The sequence below is a fragment of the Polistes dominula genome, unplaced genomic scaffold, assembly GCF_049000335.1.
Source record: "Polistes dominula isolate Pdom_NZ unplaced genomic scaffold, Pdom_raw_medaka contig_31, whole genome shotgun sequence".
NCBI lineage: Eukaryota > Metazoa > Arthropoda > Insecta > Hymenoptera > Vespidae > Polistes > Polistes dominula.
In genome coordinates this window covers 3,019,555-3,045,253 of record NW_028300925.1, presented here as the reverse complement: position 1 = coordinate 3,045,253, position 25,699 = coordinate 3,019,555, and the positions used below count along the sequence as shown (strand labels likewise).

The following is a 25,699-nucleotide window of genomic DNA, read 5'->3' as shown; positions in this document are numbered from 1 at the left end:
TATATATATATATATATATATATATATATATATATAAATTACGTGTCAAGTTGTTTGTCCACTAATAACTTTTAAACTATTCAACCGATCTTAATGACATTTTTTTTATTTTATGTATATATAGGATAGTTTTTATCGCGATTAATTTTTTTTATTTTTTATTGCTAATTTAATGATTTATTATTTAGAGGTTATCTAAGTACCTAGCTTCTCTAAGTATTAAATAGATAATGCTGTATTATAATTTAATTATTTATATATATATATATATAAAGAAGTTTTCACGTCAAAAAAGCCACAGCAACGCGTGGCCGGGGCACCCCTAGTATATATATATATATATATATATATATTTAAGTAAACAAACGTGAGTTAGAAAAAATATATATTCAGGTAGCCGCAATGAAGCTCGCCCTAGGGGAAGCGATACGATTTTTTAATCTCACGGATGGAAATGTTTGCGTCGACGTGACGACGTACCAACCTGTCCAACGTTGTTCCACATACTCGTTCGCATTTAATTTCGAATGGAAATAGTTATGTGTGTATAAAATACAAAGGTAACCGATTAATATTTCTATCATTTCAAAAAAGTTATCTTGATTTTGGTTTTGTATGTGTGTTTCTATTTTTTTTTTTTTTTTTTACTTTTTCTTGTTTCTCTCAATTTATCTTTCAATTCCAAATGAAAAGTTTCATAGTGAGGAAGGGATACTTCGTTGCGATTTCACGAAATAGCACTTCTCATGGATGATGAAAGATATAGAAAAGAAATGAGAAGTTAGAAAAATACTTTTAGAAACGTAAGTAGAATTTCTTTTCATACCAACGGTAAAAATAAATATCCGTGAAACTTGATAATAAAACGGGACGCGTATTCGCCAAGCCCTCACCCCTCACCCCCCCCCCTCCTCACCACCTATCATCAGAGCTTCTGTATCAAGGGTGTATAAGTAGTACGCAAGGAGAGCTTGAAAAGAATCCTTTTTGGATTATTGAGAAAGAGAGAAGTTGGTTGGTTGTCGATCGATCGATTTTCAGTCGAACGATGCTTCCTTAACGTCGTATAATCGAGTCCACGTTTGTTGTTGGGGTAGCCCATTTACGCTGAGGCCCACCACCACCACCACCACCTATTGAAAATCTTTTACAATAGAACCAACCCGAGAAATCCTTTTCTTCTTCATCTTTCTTTCTATTAACCGTTCGAAGAATTCCGTAACGTGTCGTTTTCTTTAGCGTTGCGATATCCATGCAGCAGCCCCGTTTCCGTTCGTTTCGGCTCATAAACCCATTTAACGGAGAAACTTGGTCTATCCGCTGTAAATAATTACTTCTGTCTTTTTTTTATTTTTTTTTTTTTTTTTTAATATACCAACTCTGAAAACGTATTCTTCATGCGTATAACCGTACTTGATGAAAACATTTTTGCGTTCAAAATGTATTAATAATGTTTTCATTTTTTTTAGTTCCTCTCGAGTTCAAAAACGAGAAATACACGAACGAATCAAAAATATCATTTTAATGAAACAACAGATTTATTAAAAATCTTTTTATCAGATTACTGAACGTTAACAAAGGTACGTAGATATCAAGGTAGAAAACATAAGTTACCGATGATTCGCTAGAAGATAGACGATGCTTCTGAGAAACCTCAACGGGAAAACCATAGACTAAGGAAAAGAATTATTACGAGAAGAAGAATTCTTCGGATGATGAAATCCAGATTCGAGCTTTGCGGCCTCTGTGTATCTGTCTGTCTGTCTTGTCCTCCTCTCTCTCTCTTCTCTCTCTTTCTTTTCTCTTGACTATGTGGACGTTCGAGGAATTCGTTTCTCTTGGGGTCGCTCGAGAACTCTCCACTCGTCTTTCCACTGCTTGAACCAACTCCTTTTCCACGGTGTATACTTCCGCGAACGAAAGAGAAAGAAAAAGAGAGAGAGAGAGAGAGAGAGAGAGAGAGAGAGAGTAGCTCGACGGGAGAGAATGCAAGAAGTTAAAGAATCGCAGCGGGGGAGGATGAGGGATGGAAAGAGTTTGCGTGCTTGGACGCAATGGTTTTAGCCGCTCGTCTTACTGAGAGATATTCCCAAAGAAAAATAGTATATTACCTCCATTACTAGAACGCACTACGATAAACTTAGTCAGTCAAGCATTCCAAGAACCCTCCTCTTCCTCCTCCTCCTCCTTTTACCTCTCACAAAGTGAGAGAGAAAGATTTAAGCTACCTATCCTAGAAATAGTTTTGCGTATCTCTAAAGCTTACGAGAGAGAGAGAGAGAGAGAGAGAGAGAGAGTTCAAGCTTTGTCATCGCATTTCTGAATTTAAGCTTTACCGCATACGCGATGAGAGAAAGATTCTCATGAAATTTTGCGTAAACTCGCGGTTAAAGGTATGCAGTTTTGTTATGAAGGATCTCTCTTTCTACTTTTCTATTTCTATTTTCTTTTTTCTTCTCCTTCTCTCTCTCTCTCTCTCTCCCTACCTTTTCTTCAATCTTTCGGTTCGTATCTTTTTTTTTTTTTTAATTTTTTTCCTACTTTTCTTCAGTGCAAGTCGAAGCGAGTAATCGCTTTCACGGTGGTCCCCCCTTTTGAGATAGCAATAAAAAGTAGCAAGAAAAAGCGATTCGCTACCGTTCGCCGTTGTCCTTATTGCTTCTTCTACCTTTTTCTATCTTATCCTTACCCCCATAGTGTAGCCAGAGAAAATATGGACTTGAATTTTTTTTCTTTTCTTTCTTACTTTGATATAAAAGAGAGATGTAAAAAAAAAAAAACCAAGAAGAAGAAGAAGAAGAAGAAGAAGAAGAAGAAGAGAAACGTATCGTCTTATAGGATGAAAGAATGTAATAGGAGAACAATCGTAATATCAATCTATATGGGGAACACCATTGTATTATATTTTTATCTTCGCGGTACTCTTCTAGTGATTTTCTCTTACTTCCATGTTTCATTACACTTATTCGTAACGCATGCCAGCGAAATCACTTCTTCCTACTCCATCTTGTAGAAGAGAGGAGAGGAGGAGCATAAGGATGAAGCTTAACTTCGGGAAGTATGTTCGGTATGTTTGCGTATGGATTTGATTTACTCCCTTTTCTCGAGGGCATACCTCGATATTCGCCTTTAGCCATTTACGGCGATGATAGTGGCTGCAATGTCTACGTTACTAGAGAGAAAGAGAGAGAGAGAGAGAGAGAGAGTAATACCAGTGCTAGTATTGGTGGCAAAGATGATGTTAGTGTCGGTGACTTACTTTGGAAGATATAGAAAGGGATGGGGATGGGGGAGGAGGAGGGGGTGGGGGGGTTCTAAATTTTGTTGGTTTCCAAGACTGAGAAGGGTGAATCTTGTGCTCATCGATATAATACCTCTGAGGAATCCCAATGTATCGTGAATCGTCTTGGAAGCTTCTCCGTAACACGGGTACCTTACTACTACCCTCGGGCCAAGTGTAATCTCAAATAAACTTCGTTCGAATCGAAATGGGAACAGATACAACGTAGTCTCTCTCGTCGTTTCTAAGAGATAAGACATTGAGACGTAACAAGTCGAAGTCTATTGTTACCATTTGATTTAATAGAATCAAACGTAGTTTTGATTTCAAACACGGTAGAACGATTTATTATCTGTGATCTCTATGTCGAGATTAGATATTTCGGTTTTTTTTTTTTTTTTTTTTTTTTTTTTTTTACAAAACTATTCAATAAAAATACAAAACTTCTAAAAAGTTTCATCAATCTTTATTACAGCTTAATTATATAATTATTATCTTATTGATACTTATTAAAAATAAATATAATATATCTATCCGGTTACGTATACTTTTTTTTTTTATTTCTAAAGTCACGAGTATCGTGACACAATAAAAGAGGGGGGAAGGGTGGAAGGAAAAGGTGGACAGTGGTATTATTGGTCGGATACGATGTAATCCCAAGATTACCTATCTCCATTTCTATCTCTTTTTAACTCGGTGGTAATGTCTGTCTCTTTGTACACGACGTCCTAACGGCGTTAAAGTATCGCACGATAGATAGATAGATAGAAATAATTCTGCGGACACGATAAGGAATCGTGTCTCGGGGATTCTCGTTTGCTCGTTAAACGAATCGATTAATATCAAATCTCTCTCTTTCTCTCTCTCTCTCTCTTTCTCAAGTATCTTTTTTTTCTACATTTAACGTTGTTGCTTGTGTTACGTCTACGTATGTAATAATACTACTTCGTATGGTAGAAAATCAAAGAAGAGGATAGATATAGGAAATGGGGGAAGAAGGAGGAGGATTAGGGGGATGAGGGGGAGGGGGGAGGGGGAAGGGGATTAGGAAGGAGGGCGAATAGAGTAAAGGGGGAGAACGGAATGCAATAAAAAGAACGATGCATATCCTCGTTGATGCGCGCACGATGTTATGAGGAAGAGGAGTGCAACACAACAATAGACATGCATTATGCCAAGCTCGCGAACTTGAGTGGGGGATAAGGTGCAATCGCCTTACGCGTCCTTTGAGAATGAGAAAGAGAAAGAGAGTAAGAGAGAGAGAGAGAGAGAGAGAGAGATAGTATATATCCAACAATGAACTCATATTCTCATCATTTCAACCGACTGTACTACTATCTTCCTACCTACGCAATCGTTAAAGTGTACTTGTAAAAGGGTTAAGCTCAACTCCAGTTGATCCACTCTTCTTGGCGCCAGCTATGAAAGATGAAATATATATATATTTTTTTTTTTTTCAAGATAAAACTCTATGCGATGCGATGCAATGTGATATGATATCGTTCAAAAGCGAGCTAGTTTTTACAACAACAATAATAAAAAAAAATATAACAAAAAGATCCCTTCCCATGAATCATTGATTTTCCTTTGCACGCGAGAGATACACACTTACGAGTTATGACGAAGAGGAAGTATGTCAATGGTATAGTATTATTTTTATGTTGCTTTTATATTTTTTTTTCTTCGTCGTTTATTTATGAAATAAATTATTGAAAAGAAAAATTGTCATCTATCGTTTTGCCAACGAATTGTTGTACCTACGACACACGTATAAACCAAATTAAAATGGAATCGTAAGTTCAATCAAGAAACGTAATCTCTTGATTTAGATTTGGCACAACAACAACAACAACAACAACAAAGTAACGTGTAGCGAGTAATAAAAGCGAAAGATAATTCGACTTGGTTATCCGATTTCGTTAGACGTTTACGATTAGACGTAATTCTTTTTAACGTTGGGCTTTGAACGAAATCCTTGGCTGACCGGCAACGAGAAGGTGGAGGATCAATTCATTATCGGAAATCTGATTACGGATGCGAACTTGTGGAAAAGGACTGCGGAAAAGCTCATTGCCACGTTTGCGTTTTTTTTTTCGTTCTATTGATGAAAGCTTGTGTGTCCGAAAAGAAAGAAAGAAAGAAAGAAAAAGAAGAAAATAAAAAAAATAAAAAATAGGAAATAGCGAAAGGGATTACTAAAAGTTGCGAGATATACGAGCACTGGGTGGAATAAGGGAAATAAAAAAAGAAAAGACGACGAATAAAGTCGAACGAGATGGACCAACGAGAGCTATAAGAGAAAAAGGAAAAGATGATAGTCTACGGAATATGGAATGGTGTCCTTTCGCGAGTTGGAAAAACAAGAGTATAAAATGATATAAAAGACGACGTATCCTTTAGTCTTTTCTCTTACAGTCAAAGAAAAAGGAGAAGTAAAAAACAAGTTAGGAAAAGATAGAGTAGTAGAATAAAATCGTATAGGAAGGATACACAATATTTTCATATGACAGGATAATCTTCAAAATGTCGTCACTAAGTTAACTTTCAATTTTCTTCAAACGTACATATTCCAACAATAGTTAGTACTTATCAGACATACATTAAAAATATCATGTGGGCAGATCACACGTGCTAGAAGTGAAACCTTCGAAAAACTAAGTTTAGAGAAAATGAGACGACTGCAGAATATCAGGAGTAGGATAATTGTAGGGTTTATTTGTTATAATATTATCATTATATTGTTGTTATCACATTCAAAAATTATTATACGTTTTATTGATAACATATATAAATAGATAACATATTACACAGTAAGCAAGTTCTCAATTCAAAGAAATGAGACGAGTTGCTTCTGGTAACTAAAAAGTGCATGGTAAATAAACACCTCTGATAGTGTAGTAAACACCTCTCTAGTGAGGTTTTTTCCGAAAAGTAGTGAGGTTTTTTCCGAAAAGCAGTGAGATATTATATGTAAAGATATATGCGTATATATACGCGTGTTACTATTATTCTCGTGGATATAATAGTGGACTTAGCTTTTCTACATATATTCTTATATTCATAACGTGTGTACAGTTATATTATAGTATTCCGTTTGCAAAGGATTAACGAAGAAAGACGACCGTGCGCAATTTCTTTCGATTCTCGTTGGTAGCTCGTAATGACTTCGTTCCACGTTCCAAGCTTAGTCGTTTGCGTTTTTGCCATCGTTGTCTGATATCTCTGAGAGAAGCAAGTACCGATAGATAGATAGATAGATAGATATATAGATAGATAGATGGATGGATAGATAGAAACCCGCACTACCCTCCTCTCTCTCCCTTTCACGAGTTCCGCCTTCAAGAATCCGCTTTTCTATACGGGCCGGTACAACCACCAACACCACAAAGTTGCACTACCTACGCCTCCTTGCACCTTTTATTTATCGCTTCACGCGATTCGAGTCCTTACGGTTTCAACCGACACTTTCCGGTAGTAGAAGGCGTAATGAGCCGGTGCGATAATCGCCGCCCTTCTCCTCCACACATCCCCGTCAGCCGCATTCTTTCCAATTCCGGTTACCCACGCTTCGTGACGCGTCGTAGACTGCATCTACTTCTCTTGTCTGCATAGAAAGTGCACCTACCATTGTTTCGAGCTACCACGAGTCGTGATTAAACCTTATCCCTTTACCTACCCCCCCCCCCCTTCTACGATCGTTGGACTTTTTCCCCCCACTAATTTCTTCCTAATCGTTTTCTTTTCTTTTCTTTCCTCCCCCCCCCCCTTCTTTCCTCCAAGTACTAACCTCGAACTTTTGGATATCACACGAGATATCCACATTGAACTCACCTCTGTTTGACCCTTTCTCCTACCTTTTTCTACTACCATTCGTTCTCATTCTTTACCTCATTCAGTTGGAATGTGTCTTTCCTACGACACTTTCGTATTTTCAGGTTCGTTAGATGCGCACGAACGAAAAGGAAAGGGGTGGAATGACTTTTCGACCTACGATTAATGTTGTCCCTGTCCTGACGTTAAGTGGAATATGAGGACTGTAATGTAACACAAGGGAGGTGGAGTTTTCCTTCACGATTAAGTTCCTCCTTACGACGCTTATTATTTTAATTGGGTAATACGTATGTCGGCCGCATAGGAAATGAGATTTCCGATGGAGATCGGGGGGTAGTAGACGACATTGGATGCGCGATTTAGGTTGAGAGAAGACGATGAGAGAAAGCGAGAGAGAGAGAGAGAGAGAGAGAGAGTGTACTCGCGTGAAATTCTACAAAAGCAATTTGAATTTGCCAACGAACGAACGAAGGAGACAGACAGAGAGAGAAAGAGAGAGAGAGAGAGAGAGAGGGAATTTAAATTGCTTTCGAACTGTCTGCATTACCAGATAGAATTCGAAATGGTCTTTGGAGTAACTCGCGTCCGATTTGCATGTCGCGCGACTTCTTCGACGAGGTTGCGTGTAACCCTTGACATTTTTTCTTCCTAAGAAAAATAAGTGAACGAAGAAGAGGTGGGCTTCGGGGGGCGTGGAGTAAGATGGGAGGAAACACGTGAAAAAGATCTCAAAGTCTTTTATACTCGAAATAAAAACATTAGCATAAAGATTAAGCGTTTTATTTTCTAGCCGTTAGGGGTAAACAAGAGAATTCCTTTTATTACGGACTCATATACGCGAGAGGATATCACGTTAACGAGAGACAAAAAGTTGGATTAAAATGTTTACTTTTTTTTTTTTTTTTTAAATAGCGACAAAAAGAAATCATAGACTCAAAATAAAAAAAAAACAAAAAAATCTCATTCTTCGAGAAGACACGGAGAAACGTAGAACAAACGATCCCTGTGATCCTATGATATTCGATAATCGTATTGTCGAGGAAAAAAATAAATTAGTCGACGTTCGTCCAACAGCAACAGCAACAGCAACAGCAACAGCAGCAGCAGTTGCAGCAGCGGGGATTGGGAAGGGGGTTTGGAAGGTACACGAAACTATAAGCTTAATTGAAACGCGTGATATTCGATTTCGGTTGCTCCGCTGAAATCCGCGAATGGCAAAAAGAAAAAAAAGGGGGGAAAAACCCAGAGAAATAGGGTGGAAACAGGGTGTGGGATGAGGTGTGAGGGATTGGAAAGAACAACAATGCATCGTGCTAGTCCTGACTGAGCAATTTCCTCTTCGACCGCGTGCCCAACGAATAACGTTTAATTGCCACGCGCGAAATTGGGACGACGATGGTGACGTTGGTGTGTGGCCTGCCTGCCTGTGCTTTAGCCGCTTCTAACGCGATTGCTTTTCGTTCCGAGCTTGCTCACCTTTCCACCTACCTCTCGAGAGCTTTCCAGTCAAATCGTCCCTATCCCACCCATTTCATACACATACACATACACATACGCACACACACACACACACACATGTACACTCTTTTACTTTTTCTTTCACATGTCAGCCCACTTTTTCGTTTCGCTCGACCGCACACACGTAAAACCACCCCCATCCTTCGAGCTTTCCACACGAAAGCGTGTTTTTTAATTAAACGTATCTTGTCCAACACCTACCTACCTACCTACCTACCTGGTAAAGGTAATCTCTCGTAGAAATATACGAAATGTGCTGAAATTCTTCTCCTCGAGATATCGTTTTATAAGGATCATCTCCCTTTCCCCCAATTTTTTTTCTCCTCACCCCTACTATCGTTCTTTTAATTCTCTTATCGTTTCATAAAAATCAGCACGATTTTATAGAAAAAGTTTTCTCTTAAAAATGAACGGAATTGCCACCACCACCATCACCACCACCACCACGATCCTCTGATAAATACATCGATTATTTTTGTTCACGTATATATGATTTTCAATTTAACCATCACCTTAACAAAATGATATCTGACATTTAATTCAATTTTTTTCTCTCTTATATGCACACTAACAAACACTTATAAAGATAAATATATGTTTTATTAGAATAACATCATTCTGTGAAATATTTTTAACTTGTCTCACGTTGTACGATTAAGTTCGTTTGATCCATAACGAAACGTGTTATCATTTAAAACGAGATGAAAAATTCAATAAAACGTTTAAACATCCAACGAGAATTTGTTACCGTGGTACAATGGTTCTCCTTTTTTCCTACGATTTATATATCGTATCGGATTTAGATCGCAAAATCGACGTTGTATCAGCTTCTTCCTTCTCGTCTTTTCTGACACAAAGTTAATCGAGTTGCGTACGCGAACTGTATCGTTCCAGTTAGGAAAAACCCCGTTATATTGCTTCAACAATTCTTTCTCTCGATAACATTCGAGAATTTGTGCTTATTTCGATTTAGATCCACCTGTATTATTCCGCTTATTTCGTTAGCTATTACCTAACGGAGCTATACAAAGTTGGGGGGGGTGGGAAGGAGAACGAGAAAGAGAGAGAGAGAGAGAGAGAGAGAGGGACTATCGTATTTCTAAGAAATCTCTGAGAACGTTTTATCGAACGTGATTACATAACAGCACAACTATAACTACGAATTCTTTTCTATGGGAATTTGTGCGGGTTAAGGGAAAATTCGAAAACGATATATCCGTCTTTTTCTCCATACAACATGTCAATCGTACCTACGTGTACAGCAATTGAACAAATCCAAGGCGGATTTTGTTGTTAGGTGAAATATCCTTTCGTAAATCGTTGTAACTTTATAGGAGAACATATGTAATACATATATATGTATATATATTAATTCTATGTTTATGTGTTATGAGAGCTCGCTAAGCGCCTGTACATCGATCTACCAACGTACGTCTGTGCTTGTAATTATATGAGAGTATTTCTCGTCGACGTTTTCGCGCACGCGTTACTAATTTCGGTTTGTACGAAGCTGTATCTATATATATATATATATATATATATATACATTAATACATATATAGATACATACATGTACACATCCCGTTTCCTTCCGAATATTTAAAACCGTCTCGTTAACTGCAACGTGCCTTGATTAAAACGGAAGATGTATATTCCTAGCCAACCGTAACGCATCCAGTCCAAGAAAAAGAAGAAAAAGAAACACACACACAACAGGAGGGGGAATAAAAAAAAAGATGAAACAACTAAAAAAAAAATAGATCGAAAGAGATATGGCAGATCGTTAATGCACGTGCTATGTCGTGGATATTAAATTACTACCGTTGCTGAAAATCCAACCATCCATCCGCGCGAGCCTGAGAAAGATGATATTTGTTGTTTCATACGTGAAATTCGCATTGCGGATGTATGTGAAATATTAATACGACGATGATAATGATAATGATGAGACGAAATGATTCCTATGAATATATCTATTCGTCGGAAAGATTAAATATTTGACAAGTAATTAAATTTGTTTGTTTTCTTTTTTTTTTTTTTCTTATTACAAAGTTAATCACTCGTAGTTAATCCTTTGATTGTGGCGCGTTCTCGAATCAATCCATTAAATATGAACGGGGCGCGATTTTCGCATGACAGTCGTTGCGACTGTTTTTCCATTCGACTATTGACCAAAACAGATAATAATGGCAAATCAAATAAAAATATGAATTTTTTTTTCGGTAATTTAAATATAAAAGAAATAAAAATACTAAATTTATAATGTAACACACGAGTATAATAACTTTAACAACAGGATATTTGAATAATTGTTAACCTAATTATAAAAAAGTAATAAAACGATAATGAACGAATAATAAAGATAATAAAATTCAAATAGACCAATTTTAAATATAAAAGCAATTAAACTAAACGACATTGAAATAATTGCCAATATTTAGTTGCTATGTTACATATCACAATAAATTTCATGTTTACATATAATATATATAACAACGGTTTATTTTATTTGACAAAACTCGTATAATCGATATAGCGATATTCGTGTTATTTCGTTTTGAAAAGTAATGAGAGATAGATAGATAGATAGATAGATAAATAGATAGATAGATAGATATAATACAAAACTATAAACTATATAAAAAAAAATATGGTAAACCTACTATATAAAAAAAGAGTATACTTTAACATAACAATATAATGTAATATAATACAAAAAAAAGAAACAAACTGTAAAAAGAAATATAATAATAACCTAATATAAAAAGGAAAAAAAGAAATAAAATATAAAATATACTCTCTAATATAATAATATATTATAATATAATATAACACATTAATCTAATATATCTAGCTTTAGAAAATGTCATCCCTTAAACATCATCTGCGAAAGAGAGAGAGATTGAGATTGAGATTGTAAATGAGAGTAAACTATACGTGAAAATAATGAGAAGTGTAAACAGTTAATGAGAAAAATGATCTCTTCTTTCATAGTCGGCGAAAGTACTTTATTACTTCGTTCGTACAAGTAGGTATAACACGCGCGCGAGCGCAAGTGCATTCATTGCATCCTTCTTCTCATCTTATGCACATCCGGTAAATAGCAGAAAATTATGGACAACCGCGGCAGGCGATGATAACTCCTGTTACAGCTTTTCAACGTTTACTAAAAGGGAGAAGGAGGAGGAGGAGGAGGAGGAGGAGGAGAAGGAGGAGGAGGTTGGTTGGTTTCTTCTTTTTCTTCTTCTTCTTCTTCTTCTTCTTCTTCTTCTCCTTGTTCGTTTAGTCTAGCCCGGCTACCTCACCTCCTTTCATGAAATGGAAACCCTTTTCTTGGTACTTTCCTCTCTTTCTCTTTCTGTTGGAACAAGTCACGATGAGGACAAGGTTGCAAAGCTATGAGAGACTATACGGAAAACAGGTCAGAGAATTACTAAGAGAAAACGTTCATTTCCTTGCTGTAGTTGTAGGCTCTCTCTCTCTTTCTTTCTCTCTCTCTTTCTCTCTCTCTGTCAGTTTCTCAAGCAAAAGATCTAAAGGATTCAGGATTGAAGCACATTTGTGTAACGGAGCAACACGATTTACAGACGTCCTTGCCTTTTGCTTTAAGTCGAACAAATTGTTAAGAGGGTACTCGTCGATGGCACGTTTCACGTTTCAAAAATATCATTCTCGACAAGCTGATTTTACAGGTACGTATATATATGTAAGTACTATACGTAAATAAGGAAAATGCTAAGAGAACGTGCCTACTCAACGATCGAAACCTATGGAAATCCTTAGAAAATTTGTAAATTCAAAGTACGAACTCGTTCGAACGTGAATTCGGTAATGGAATTCCTTGGTGAAACTTCGAAGAAAGTTAGGTGTTTTTTTTTTCTTTTTCTTTTTCGTTGAAAGAAAATAGTAGAGCAGGAAGGAAGGAAGGAAGGAAGGAAGGAAGGAAGGAAGGAAGGAAGGAAGGAAGGAAAGGGCTGTTTAGAAGACGTTTTTCGATAATTTCACGATTATTCAGGAAAATCGAAGTCTCGGCATCTAATCGTAATTTATCGTCGACTGTCTGGGATTACACGAAAAGTCACTTTATTTTCGAAAAAAAAATAAAAAGAAAAATTCACGATCTCCTTCTAGTGATATATATATATATATATATATATATCGTACGATTTTTCTTTTTAAACTCTTTTCTTTTCTCATCTCGTCATGATTTCACTCGATTTCCTATTGATCCTTAAGTCGCAAATTTCCAAACGATTTGAGCGAATACGGTTGAAGACTAAAAAGACAAGAGAAATAATGAGGCATGAGTGAAAGAATGTACGAACGAATGAACGAAGAAACATTGACTAACGGAAGACGTCTAAAAGAGGAGATGGAATAAAAGAGAAAAAAAAAAGATATGTGGGCGATGAGGAATAACTCGTTGAACATAATCGATTACTTTTACATTGTCTTATGTTCTATACTTCCGTAATTCATTGCTATATAATAATTTTACTGACAAGAAAAAATACTACTACTACTACTACTACTACTATTACTCGTATAAAATGTAGATAATGTAGCGTAGAAAGGAATACATTTAAATTTTGTACTAAAAAAAACATCGATATCATTCTATTGAAAGTAATTTCTCTCGAGTGAAAGTAATTCTCAAGTGAAAAAAATAAAATATGTATATATATATATATATATATATATATATAGAAAATTCCATTACGTGAGATGAAATCGAGAAAAGTAGCAAGTTGGGAGAACTCGCCTTAGAACGGGGGTGGATGACCCCTTAGGACATCGTTCGTGTCAAGTTCGCTTCTTGAATCTTGGAAATGGCAAAGTCGAGCGCGTCACTTTTCGGTACAACGATTTCGAGTAAGTTCGTAGAGAGTGTGCATCGATGCGAAAGCGACGCGTTCAGCGAGGACGGTTTTGCTTGGACGAAAGTCGTGTCGAAGGATGAAATGCCTCTAGCCACACCGTGTTCCTTCTGTTTGCGTGCAACTACTTCTTGTTTGAGAGCTTTCGTTTGAACGAACAACAATCTTCACGCTGAGAAGTGCTACTTTCTGAAGCATACACTACCCTTCCCTCCCTTCTATCTTCCCTTGATTATATATAAATATAAATATCTTTATATATTTCGTATTATATATATATCTTATGACACAGGTATATAAAACTTTAGAAAACGTTTATGAAGCCATTTCGATCTAAGCTATTAAAGAGAAAAGTACCACGTAAATATCATCTCCCTTTAACGAGCAATTAAATCTATTTTTCAGATCACGTTAAATGTAGTTGTTCCACTTTTTGTTAGAAGAAAATCGTTAAAAAGAGCTCATAAATCGTCACTTACTTCGAATGTTCCTTTAGAATAGTACGATAGATATCCTACCTATTATTCGTTTCTCGATTTCAAATCCTATCCCCCCGCCCCTATAATGATTAAAATACTGTGATTTTACATTGTTTTATTTTCAACCCGTTTGCACACACAGACACACGATTCTCGACATTCAATATTTGTTTTATATATGTAGCTATTTGAAGAATTTACATTACGCGTATTGGATTTGAGAATTTGAAGAAACATCGATCGATTTCAATGGTGACACACAAGGAAGAAGTAGACAACGTTTTACCGAAAACTCGTTTCTAGGGATTAGTATATAGGACGTTGTGAAATCGACGATCCATGGGCTCATCATTCTACTCTTATCGTCGAGCATTTCTCGCGGAAACGAGGATTTACGTTGCCGACGCGTTCCTTTCCTCGATGAGAATTCTTAAAGCGTACTGCTTGCTTCTGCAAACTTCGTCTCTTTTCTATCCTTCTACTTGAGTTCTTCTTATCCCTTTCTCTCGTTTATATCGTACCTTCTCTCTCTCTCTTTCTCATACTTTCGTCTACTACGAAGAAGCAGCTTACTTAACGTGTAAACCTTCCTTCAGCTTTCTTCGTCGATCGGTGTACCAAACGACTTTTACCGAAGTGCTTGGTATCGATCCTTAAAATTTAACTCAACACGACGACGACGACGACGACGACGACGACGCAGCAGCAGCAGCAGCAGCATGGCACGACTCGGTTCCAAGTTTGACACCTTAAACTGCTTTAACGAAAAATGGCTTAACTTCAAGTAGTCGAAACCCATAACAGCCTCGCCTCTAACTTTACTTGTTGGTAGTAGTAATACTACATATATATATATATATCGTTGAGAGCGAAAGAAAACTGACTTGAGAAAAAGAAAGAGAAGGACAATCGATTGTGATTTACAGAAGACAAAGGTCGTCTCATTTGATCTCGTAATTGAGTTCTCTTCTCTCTTCTCTCTTTCTCTCTCTTCACTTTACTTTATAAATGAACGTTGTTATTTCTTGGTAAAACCACGATGAGATTTTGTATAAAACATTTCGTATTACAACTAAGAGAGAGACAGAGAGAGACAAATAATTAAATAAGATATATATATATATTTGTTCTAAAATATATTAATATAACTTTCTTATCGTTGAATCTCAAGCATTGCTATTCACATTTCGATTATTCGAGTTTGCTTTTTGGCATTGCGTTACCCGTACATAGTGATCGTTGCGGTCACGTATAGTACGCCCAACGCGGTTCGTTTAATGACGAAACGCGGTCGTATGGAGCATACGTCATGAGTTACCGAGCGCAAACGTATGATTTATGTGATCGATAGTTTTGATATTTTCGAACGTTGCATATACATACACAAAAACACAACACAAGTACACACATATACACACTAGATCAGTACAGTATCACGACGACACTTAATATTTCAGTGAGGGTTACGGTTCGTTGAAATTTCAACGATGATCCCCTGCTCGGCTTGCACTCGATCCCCAACTATTTTTCAATATAACATACCGTACCACGTTCTACCATTCCGTGACATTTTCGATAATACAAGTAGAGGGGGTGGTAGAGTTAGAGTGACGGCTAGAATCATCAGAGCAACGCGAAATATCGGAACGTGTGTTTGGCTGGCAAACACAACACGCACCTCTACTCTCACTCCATGAGCTTTCTCCCTGTCTCTCCACAATCTGGACGTGTCGTGGTGGTGTGTTACGAGAACCTACTTCTCTGTGTACAAACTCAAATCTCTCGACTCGGAATTGTAAGCCGTACAACCTTAATACTCGGGAATATATATATACATACATAGAAGAAGAGAGAGAAAAGGTAGAGAATCCACATAAGATAAAGACAGTTTCCGCATGGACTCGTTTGATGATATCGCACGAGAATAATAGTATTGCTCTTTTGATATCTAGATGCAGATGATACAAGTGTTCTTTAAGAAATTCTCTTGTGTTACTTGACATTTTCTAACAACAATTTATTCTCTCTCTCTCTCTCTTTCTTTATCCAAGCTTCTTTTATTTATTTATTTATTTTATTTTTTTTCCCTCACAGATTTACTCGCGTGTTAGTTTCTCTCTTTATCTTGGCCTTTAGATTCGACCGCCATCCGTCTTTCGAATAGCCCCGTTCTAGCAATAATATCTTTAAAGTGGTCGCGTCAACGGCGAACCATAAATCGAGTCCAGGGTGGTCTCTTTTCTATACCCACTCTCTTCGTAAAAGTATCCAGCAAAAGCTACGGTAGAGTACGAAATACGAGCGATTTAGTAAACGTCACGTTCGCGTGACGTTTGATAGATACGAATGACCGCGCGATGGGAATCCACTGGCCAACCCTCTCCAGAGTCAACTCTCTCTGTCGTTGTTGGAATGATCATCGTCTAGCGTATATAGGAAACGTTTCAGGATCGTCATACGTCTACGTCTCGCGTCTCCTGATACTTGGCCCAGGCAGTCAGGCAGTCAGGCAGTCAGGCAGGCAGGCAGGCACCAATATAACCGAAGGGTTCAAGTCCGTGCATCGATTAGCAATTTGCTAAATTGATAACCCGCGTTGGATGGTATGGGATACTCGGTTCGATCGATATAAGGGTGCTTTCGAAAGGAAAGGAAAAAAAAGGTCTCGATTTTCCGGAGATACTCGAGAACGATAGATAGATCTCTTCACGGTTTTCCTTGTCGGATCGACAAAATGTAAATAAAAAAAAAATACTACTCGTATAGTAGTTTGAAATCAACGCGAAGGGGGTAACGAAACGATCTGGGTCGAGCGATGCTTCAACGAGTAATCCGAATGCACTTCGATGCGTCGTCGTTCGTAATACAAAACAAATGTAGACAAAAAAGAAAAAAAATGTATGCACATAGATAAAAAAAAATGAATGAAACAAAACATAAAGGAAGAGAAAAAAATAATAGAAGAAAAACAGAGAAGAAGAAGAAGAAAAAAGGAAAATGATATTGCGTCGGTAAGGTAAACGAGGAACGTCATCATCCACGTTTGGATGACAGTTTAGCAATTCTAGCGGTGTTTCGATGGCGTGCCAAGGACTCCTTATTCTACAACTTTTTTTATCATTTCTGATCTTTTAGTCTTTTCAATTAAAAAAGTTTATTGTACGGGCGCAGTTAAAGCGCATTCACGGTACTGTCGATTTTGTTCTAGCTCAGTCGGTCCACGGTATAGAACGCAACGTAGAAAGTTTAGTTCGAGAGGAAAAGGGAAAAAGGGGGCGGGGAAAAAAATCTAAAGAAGGTTTACAGTATCGTCGTACGATTCTCAGTTGCTTATACTACGTTATAAGTGTATAGTGCTTATGTTGCTGGCTATGCTCGTGTATCCGTTCTTGTAATTACGAGAGAAAATGAAGGTACCGCGTACCGCGTGTTGCTGCTGCAGTTGCTGTTGCTGTTTCTGTTGCTGTTGCTGCTGTAGGCATACGCGAGAATCTTTTTATGAACGTCAACGCGAATAAAAGCGAGTTTGTATATGCTAGCGGGGTTTCTCGCGTGTGTGGGCGCTTACGCGTCCTATTAATTTTAAATGGACTGCTTGGGACAGATGCAAGTTGATGCGAAGAAGAGAAAGAAGAAGGAGGTAGGGGATTTTTTTTTTTAAAGAAACACATGTGAGATGGATAAAGAAGAAGGAAAGAGTATAGACCGATGAGATGCCAGCAATGAACTCCACGAAAAACTCTTTCGAAAGATTACATTAGACTCTCTCTCTCTTTCTCTCTCTTATCCTTAGGAGAATGCACTTATGATTCTCGTGTTGCGAGCAGTCGCCCACAGCGTTTTCGATGACCGTATATACATCATTGACCGGATCCTAAACGTTAGATAATAATTCAAACTTAACTCACATCCGATTGTAAGTATCCCTTGTTCCGTTCGATCATCATCGATGAGAATCGATCGTGAATTTTTTTTTCAATTCGCCTTACGATGAATCTTAGGGGAAAGAACGTTCATAAAACATTATACGCATTGAACGATGTAGCCACACACATGGACAGGCGGACAGACAGACAGACATACAGAGAGACAGACACATATACATCGTTCGAAAACTGTTTCGAATCCTTTCCCCTTTCGACATTGACGTTATCGCGACGTATGACGATAACGGGTGGTATAACTTTTTTATTTCCTCGAATTTTTCCAAAGACGTAGACATCATATATTTCAAGGGTCTGCAAATGTCAAATGCCGTTAGTCGGGATAGTTTAAAGAATTGAAATGGAGAAAAAATAAATTATTGTTATCGGTGCATCTGTTTTATCAGTTAGGATGCAAGCCAAACTAACGTCGGAAATGAAATCAATGTGGTTTATTTATGTGTTGCAATTTACAAATGCAAATATATATATAAGCAAAAACGTGATGAGAATACGACGAATGATTAATAAGATTCTTTTTTCTCCCCTAGGCTATTTTACTGTCATTTTAAATCATGAAAAGGTGTGGATTTAGGATTATTCGAATAGTCGATTTTCCTTCTCATTCTAAACTCCTCCTCCCCCTCCCCCACCTATCCCAGCTCAGCCCAACCCTCTTTCTCTTCACCACCTTTTCCACGTTGATACCTACGAAGGGATATCGGTGTTTGGGAAAAGGATTTCAGTTGGAAGTAGGTAAATGGTAATCCCAACGATTCCCTTTCAAATGCGGCTCAAGTTCCGTAGGAATCAGCAACAGCTTATCGGGGTTATGACACTCTTCGAGAGTCTCTCCCTATTCTGCTTCTTCTCACTTTCCATCTTCTCTCTTTCTCTTTTTCTCTCTATCGATTACTTTTTCTATATTTCTCTCTCTCTCTCTCTCTCTCTTTCTTTCTTTCTTTCTTTTTCTTTTTCCTTATATCTCGTTTCAACGTAACTCCTATTCCTATTTCTTATCTTTCTTCGTTTTCCCTTTGACCCCCCTGCCACTTCTCGTACCACCACCCTTCTTTATCCTATCTAATCTTCAAAACAGAGTCCAATTGCAATAACATCATATCTAACTTTTTAAAATAGCCATAGTTCGTTGTACTTTATGAATGTTGACAATTTTCACGTGGAATTTTATCGAATGGGGTTGACAAACAATGTTGTAAATGTTTTTTTTTTTTAACAGTTTAATAGTTGATAACAAAATATCGTTTTAAATCATCTTATCATAATTTATTTTTAATTTTAATGTAAAAATATCATTTAAATTTGCAACATATGTATATGATTTTATTTCTGTATTTTTCGTGTATACTTTTCTGCAACTCGTCGTCGTCGTCATCGTCATCTTCGTCGTCGTCGTCGTCGTCGTCGTCGTCGTTCATGCTTATCGTTAAATCTTTTTTGCCTCGCGGGCCAACACAACGGCGGATAGTTCTCGTTTTCTTTATCTCACTATACCGATCTTCATTCTTTTTATTCTCTTTGGTTTAACGTAACTTAGCCATATTTTATATCCTCTTTACTAACATAGTGCGGACATCTTATCAAAAGTTTAATGTAAACCGTAACTTTCTTCGCCATTTCCCTCTTTATTCCCCTTCTTTCCTGATCCTCCTCCTCCTCCTCTTCTTTCTGCTTGCCTCTCTTCCGTCAACATTATTCTCGTATAATGAGCAACGCGAGAATATAATTCTCTGGCTAGGCACGCTCTCGAAACCGTAAGAGAGCATGCTCGCGATAAATCGTGACGAACGCGAGATCCTCGACCCACCTCCACCTCCTCCTTTTACTCGTACTCCCCTTTGCACACCGCCCCTCCCTCTCGATCATTTCGATAATCCCGTTAACCGGACATTAACGAATCGCCAGGTTTGATCGACGATCCTTCCTATCCACCTATTGAAATTCTTTTAAGAATATTATTATATCGTCTTGATGAATCATGAAACCCCTTTTTACTCTTTCACTCTTTCCTCCCTTCATCCTCCCACCATTACTCGAGCACAAATTTTTTTACCCTTTTCCTAGTTCCGTATTGGAATAACACGAACGTGTATTATTATAAATAAACACTTTAAAACGCGACAAAATCACCTATAATGACCACCTGTTGATCTCTTTTTCTTTTTTTTTTGATTAAATAAATCAATATAAAATGTATTTTAAATCGTATTTGTTCGGGAGAGTAAAAAAAGAGGAGAGAAGAAAAAAAAATAAAAAAAAAATAACAAAAATAAAACAAGAACGAAAAGTGAAGAAAAGATGGAAAGAGACAAAAGGGGAATACAGAAGGTATCGATAAAAATAGTGGTAAGAAGGTCGAAGGTCTTTCTTACGTAACACGAAAAAAGAAAAATCCCTTCACCCCCTCCCTCAGTATCATATATATACATTTGGTAGAAAACAAGAACGAAAGAATGGAAGTTTGAAAGGGTTCGTATACGAGGGTAACATTCTTCGTAACCATTTTCCCTCCGTTTTACTGTAAAAGTAAAGGAGAAAAGTTATCGGTATGTCCGAGAAAAGGATGAAATGAATGTGGGTGGGGAAAAGTAAGAGAAGGAGAAAGAGGAGGGTTATTTGGTCTGAACGAGAAAACCGCACCAACCAACTTTGCAGACTTCGGTAAACCGACTAAAATCAAAGACAAGGTCTGATTTGGCTTTGCTCTATCTCACATAATTAGCACGTTGAGAGTTAGTTTCTTTTGACGTGGTAATGAAAAGAGACGTTAAATATCGTTCGTAGAAGAAAAGTTATTAATAATCGTTTCAAGGGTCGGCTAGAGTCATACAAATGAGATCTAATTAGGAGCAGAGGCACTTCGAAGAAGTCTCGGGATTTGAACTTTGCCTTCCCTTCACCTTTTCACCAATGGTTTTCTTTCTATTTTTTTTTTTTTTATCTTCTTCTTCTTCTTCTTTTCACTCCTTCATATCCTTAGCCGTGTTTCCTCATCTTTTTTCTTTTTTTTTTCTATCTTCCTTCTTCTGTCATTAAATCTTTCTCTCTCTCTCTCTTCCTCTTTCTCTTGCACAATGTCTAGAATCGCTTCCCTCAGCATCACGATGATATCTTAATAACGTTCCTACGCGCCACGTTCCTTACTCACGCTCAAAGCTTAAGAGAAAGAGAGAGAGAGAGAGAAAGAGAGAAGTAGAGAAGTAGAAGTAGAAGGAAAAGGAAGAAAAGGAAGAGGAGGTTCAAGCCAGATCGGAAGAGCGCCTTAGCGTCTGAAACTCGGATCTCCGGTAGTAAAATAGACGGCTTAATTGCTTAATTTCTCACACGGCGAAACCCCCTTACCTCCCATTCCCCCATTCCCCCTTAACTCCCGCCACCCTTCCTCTCCTTCGAAAGAACAAAAGCGTGTGCATAGGACCGTTACCCCGGTCTTCATCATCTTCGTCGTACTCCTCCTTCTCTTCCTCCCTCCCTCCCACCCTCCCTGTTTCTTCTACTTCTACTTCTACTTCTTCTTATTTTTCATTTTCTTACTTTTATGCGTTATCAACATTACTCGTAGCGTGACACTTTAATTATGCCGCCGCGTAAATTCAACCGCCTAAGCGAGCACGCACTTGCTATATTCCGATGGTGTCTAACCATCTCTACCCATCGAATGGGTTGCCCATTAAATAGCCCCGACTCCTTTTAACCCCCTCCCCCTCTCCACTTATTCTCGCTTATCTTATATTAGTATAGCCTGGAGTAGAGATGAAATGCGATCTATCGATTTCTATCTTTCTTACTTTTATTTATTTCTTTTTTTCTGTTTTGTTTTGTTTTGTTTTTTTTCTTTCATCAAGAAAATCTTTCCGTTCTTATAATCTAAGCGTGAAAATGATGAATAGAGATAGAGAAAACCTAACTGCGATAGGTTATTTTACACTGCGTGCGTTTATTTCAACAAAGAATCGAGAAGATTCATAGCTTTTAACGTGTCTCCCCCAACCCCCCAACGCCCCTCGCTTCCCCCCCCCCCTTGCGAATCGTGTGGTTTGTGCGTGTGTGTTCTTTCGATTTATTTAAAAACAACCAAAAAAAAAAAAAAAGAAAAGAAGATAAAAAAAAATATAGCTATGTAGGTAGAGAGGAAAACAACAATCCACCAATCATATTTAACTGCGTGTAGAACCGACGAAAAGCGCGATCTAGTAGTCGACGATCCCTGTCTCGTCATTGATCCTATCGTTCGCAAAAGCTATTGTTGCTTTTGACCAAAAAAAAAAAAAAAAGAAAAAACAAAAAACCTACCACCTACCAATGTACTTCGTCCTTTTTTTTTTTCTTCTTTTTTTTTCCTGGTGGTGGTATTTTATTTATTTTTTTTTTTTTTTTTGGTACCAATTTTTTCGTTCTCTCTTTATTATCGCGATTTAAACGAAATAATGTCGTATTAAAAATTTTAATTATTCGTTCAAATCTGACCAAAAAAAAATTCTTCGCGGTTGGGTTGAATTGAGTTGAGTTGGGTTATTGAATGAGAAAGACTGGTCGTTGGATTGTAAAAAAAAAAAAAATTGTTCAACTTATTTTCGATCACAATCGAATGAGAGAATATAATATATCGAATATACTAGACAGGTAGCTCATAAAAAAAAAAAAGGGGAAAAAAAATGACAATGTTCATTTGGAATCATTTTCAATGCTTCAAGGGAGAGAATATTGAGTTTCTCGTAATCGTTCATTTAGTTTTCTTCATGGTACTGTTGAGTTGCAATGCTTATCGATTTCAATCGTTTGAAAGAACGGAAGAAAAGAGTTAAAAAAAGAGAAAGAGGAAAAGAAAGAAAGAAAGAAAGAGAGAGAGAGAGAGAGAGAAAAGGTGCTTCGCTTAAGATCGTAAAAGTAGAAAGAAATTTGACTCGGTTAAGTTCCGACGAATCATTTCTCTCGCATCGTTTAATAGCACGAAGAACGAAGAAAGAACTATGAAGCTTCTCTCTCTCTCTCTCTCTCTCTCTCTTACACTCTTTAGTAGAAAGTTCACAGATCGGCTGGAACGATCTAGCAAACGAGTGTTCTTTGCAAAAGAAACACTCTGTTACGTAATTTCCTCGTGCAAATATCATTCCGTGGTAGGACGTTTAATTAAATTTTTTTTTTGTCAAATTCGGGCTTAGGGGGAAGAGGTCGATAGGAAATATTCGTTCGTTCGTTCATTCGTTCATTCGTTCGTTCGTACGTTCGTTCGTCCGATTGTTTCTCGTAAAATTTATCCGATCAATTTTATTAAAACGACCACGAGCAAGTACGAATATTTGCACCCGTTAATTACATATATATATATATTTGCAATAGCGAATTTATATTTATTAAATCGTATCTGGGATTTATATTAGAATCCGATAATTAAACTACTACCAACCTCAACAAATTCGTACGTACCAACCAACGAATATTTGCGTTCGCGCGAATGAGTCTCGATGAACGTCTCCTCATCCTCCTCCTCCACCACCCTCTACATCTACCCACATGAAATCGAATTAATTAAGATTTCCCACTTGCGAATACGAGGGGAAAAAAAAACATGCAGTTTGGTAAAGCACCGATTTTTATGTAGTTTTTTTTCTCTCTCTCTACGATTCCTGACGAAAACACGCGTTTCAATTAATTCAATCGATCGAACACAACCCCACAATTCGATACGATTCGAAACTTTATTGTCTTCGTATTCAACACCTTGCTTTTTTTTTCTTTTATTCTTCCTATAATTCTTACGACGAGAATAATTAACATCCGACGGGTTGAAAAACAGAGATATCATCATCAGATGTGATATTAAAATAATTATTATTAATTAACAGGTATATAAAAATAACTGTTAGTCAATTTTCTCAAAATTCTATCCAACATTCTCCGTTGATTATTTTCTATTCTATAACTGTTAATGTTTCTCTATCTTCATTTTAACATAAACGGTAAGCTAACTTCGGTATATCGATATACAAAGGACTGCTTTAATCCCATCCGACGAACGTTTAGTCTCGCACAAAGAGAAGGAAATCGGACCCTTTCGTCTCACCATATCCGACATACTGTGTTCTTTCATCATGAAACGGACGAGTACGGTTAGCGCCGGTTGTTTTTCTTATCGTCGTGTAGTATTCTGTCCTATACCGAGAAATAAGGGATAGTAGTAGTGTGTGTGGGGGGTAGGTAGTTAACGAAAGGAATTTACGGTACAGAGGTTATACCTAGTGAACAACAATGTTACGCGACGATCGTTTCGATCAAGTCGTCTTCTTTTTTCTTTCTTTCGTTTTTTTTTTTTTTTTTGTAAGATTGATCAAGATTGAAAAGCAGACTCTGTTGTTGTTGTTCATGAATTCGTGAGAGATCGGAACAACGACGATGACGATGACGATAACGATGACGACGACGACGAGGAGGAGGTCAATGTTATAATCCTACGAATCCGAGTTAAAGTGATCGATCGTGTAAGATCGATCGAAGTATCCTCCCACAACCACTCCACCCCCCACTCCCCCAAATAAAAACCATTTTCTTATTTTTCTACAGAAGGTTGACGTAAAATCGATTAACGTTACCGTCGGCTGGAACGATCTTTGAAAAATAACGATCTAAACTTATTATCGATTATAATGTTCTATTATCGATTATGATATTACAGCAAATGTGATAAAAACAAAAAAATGATGATTTCCAAATAATCTTTTATCAATTCCTTTGAAAAAGGTTGATCGTAAAAAAAAATTGTTATATAATATTAATCGCGTAATCGTCGATAGTACGCGGATCATTCGTCAATGAAAATAAACCGTGAGTGAGTTTTATGGTTTAACACGCGAGTCTGATGATGAATTTTTTATTTTTCTTTTTTTGTTGTTGTACTTTTTAGTTTCTTCTTTTTCTTCTTCTTTTTCTTACCGGTTACGGTGCCGGCGAACACGACGAAAAGCAGCGAAACGAAAAGGGAAGGACGACGCGCGGCTCGGTATTTCGCGACACTTATCATCATCGTGTGTATCGCTCTCGTATTGCAATTATCCACACCACCCCACCTTCGTAATAGCACATACAACCACACAGAAACGCGCGAACGCCTTTCCGTGACACTGGCAGATGATCACTAACGATCGTTCATATTTCAAACAACACTTTCGCTTAATATCACGTTCATATCACTAATCGTTTAACGATCCATCCGTTATTTCGTATCACACTATTTATATAATATTATAGTATCACACTCGTCGTCACCCTTGTTTCCTTCTTATTTGATATCACGAAAAGTTGAAAGATAATTATAACTTTATTTCTTTTCTTTTTCTTTTTTTTTTAAATCGATCAACAACTGTTTCTCTTTTCGTTTGCGTGCGTGTATATGTGTGTTTTCTTTCGTTTTTTTTTTTTTAAATGTAAATCGAACAACAATATCTAAAAAATGTGTAGAATTCGTCGATCGAAAGGGGTGGTAGAGAGGATGAGAAAAAAATCAAACTTAAATAGATTAATATCTTCTTCGATCAAATTAAAATTGTCTTTTACGTTGATGAAAGATAAAAAAAAAATATGTCAATAATCAAATATATGAATCCCGTTCCTTTTTTCTTTCTTTTCGTGTTTTTTTTTTTAATTTTTTTTTTTAGTATTATTTCTATACGATATAATATAACGTCGTTTTAAAAAAGATAGGACGCGTAACACACGCACCGGAGCTTTTCCGGTCGACGTCCGAGCGGCTACTGAAGGCTCCCGCCGCAAGCA

General features: G+C 37.2%; 1 protein-coding gene across 5 annotated transcripts in view; it reads right to left on the bottom strand.

Moving 5' to 3' along the window:
* LOC107070691 (uncharacterized) overlaps positions 1–25,699 on the bottom strand; it is a 38,582-nt gene extending 12,883 nt beyond the window's left edge. The window contains exon 1 of one of the 5 annotated variants that reach the window (XM_089171113.1): positions 24,824–25,699. In XM_089171113.1, the coding sequence (XP_089027239.1) occupies positions 24,824–24,950 (127 nt within the window). In that variant the 5' untranslated portion in view covers positions 24,951–25,699. Of the gene's footprint in view, positions 1–13,391; positions 13,682–24,823 lie in introns of those variants that run through there. The other 4 variants (XM_015329128.2, XM_089171114.1, XM_015329129.2 and 1 more) reach the window with 4 other exon arrangements.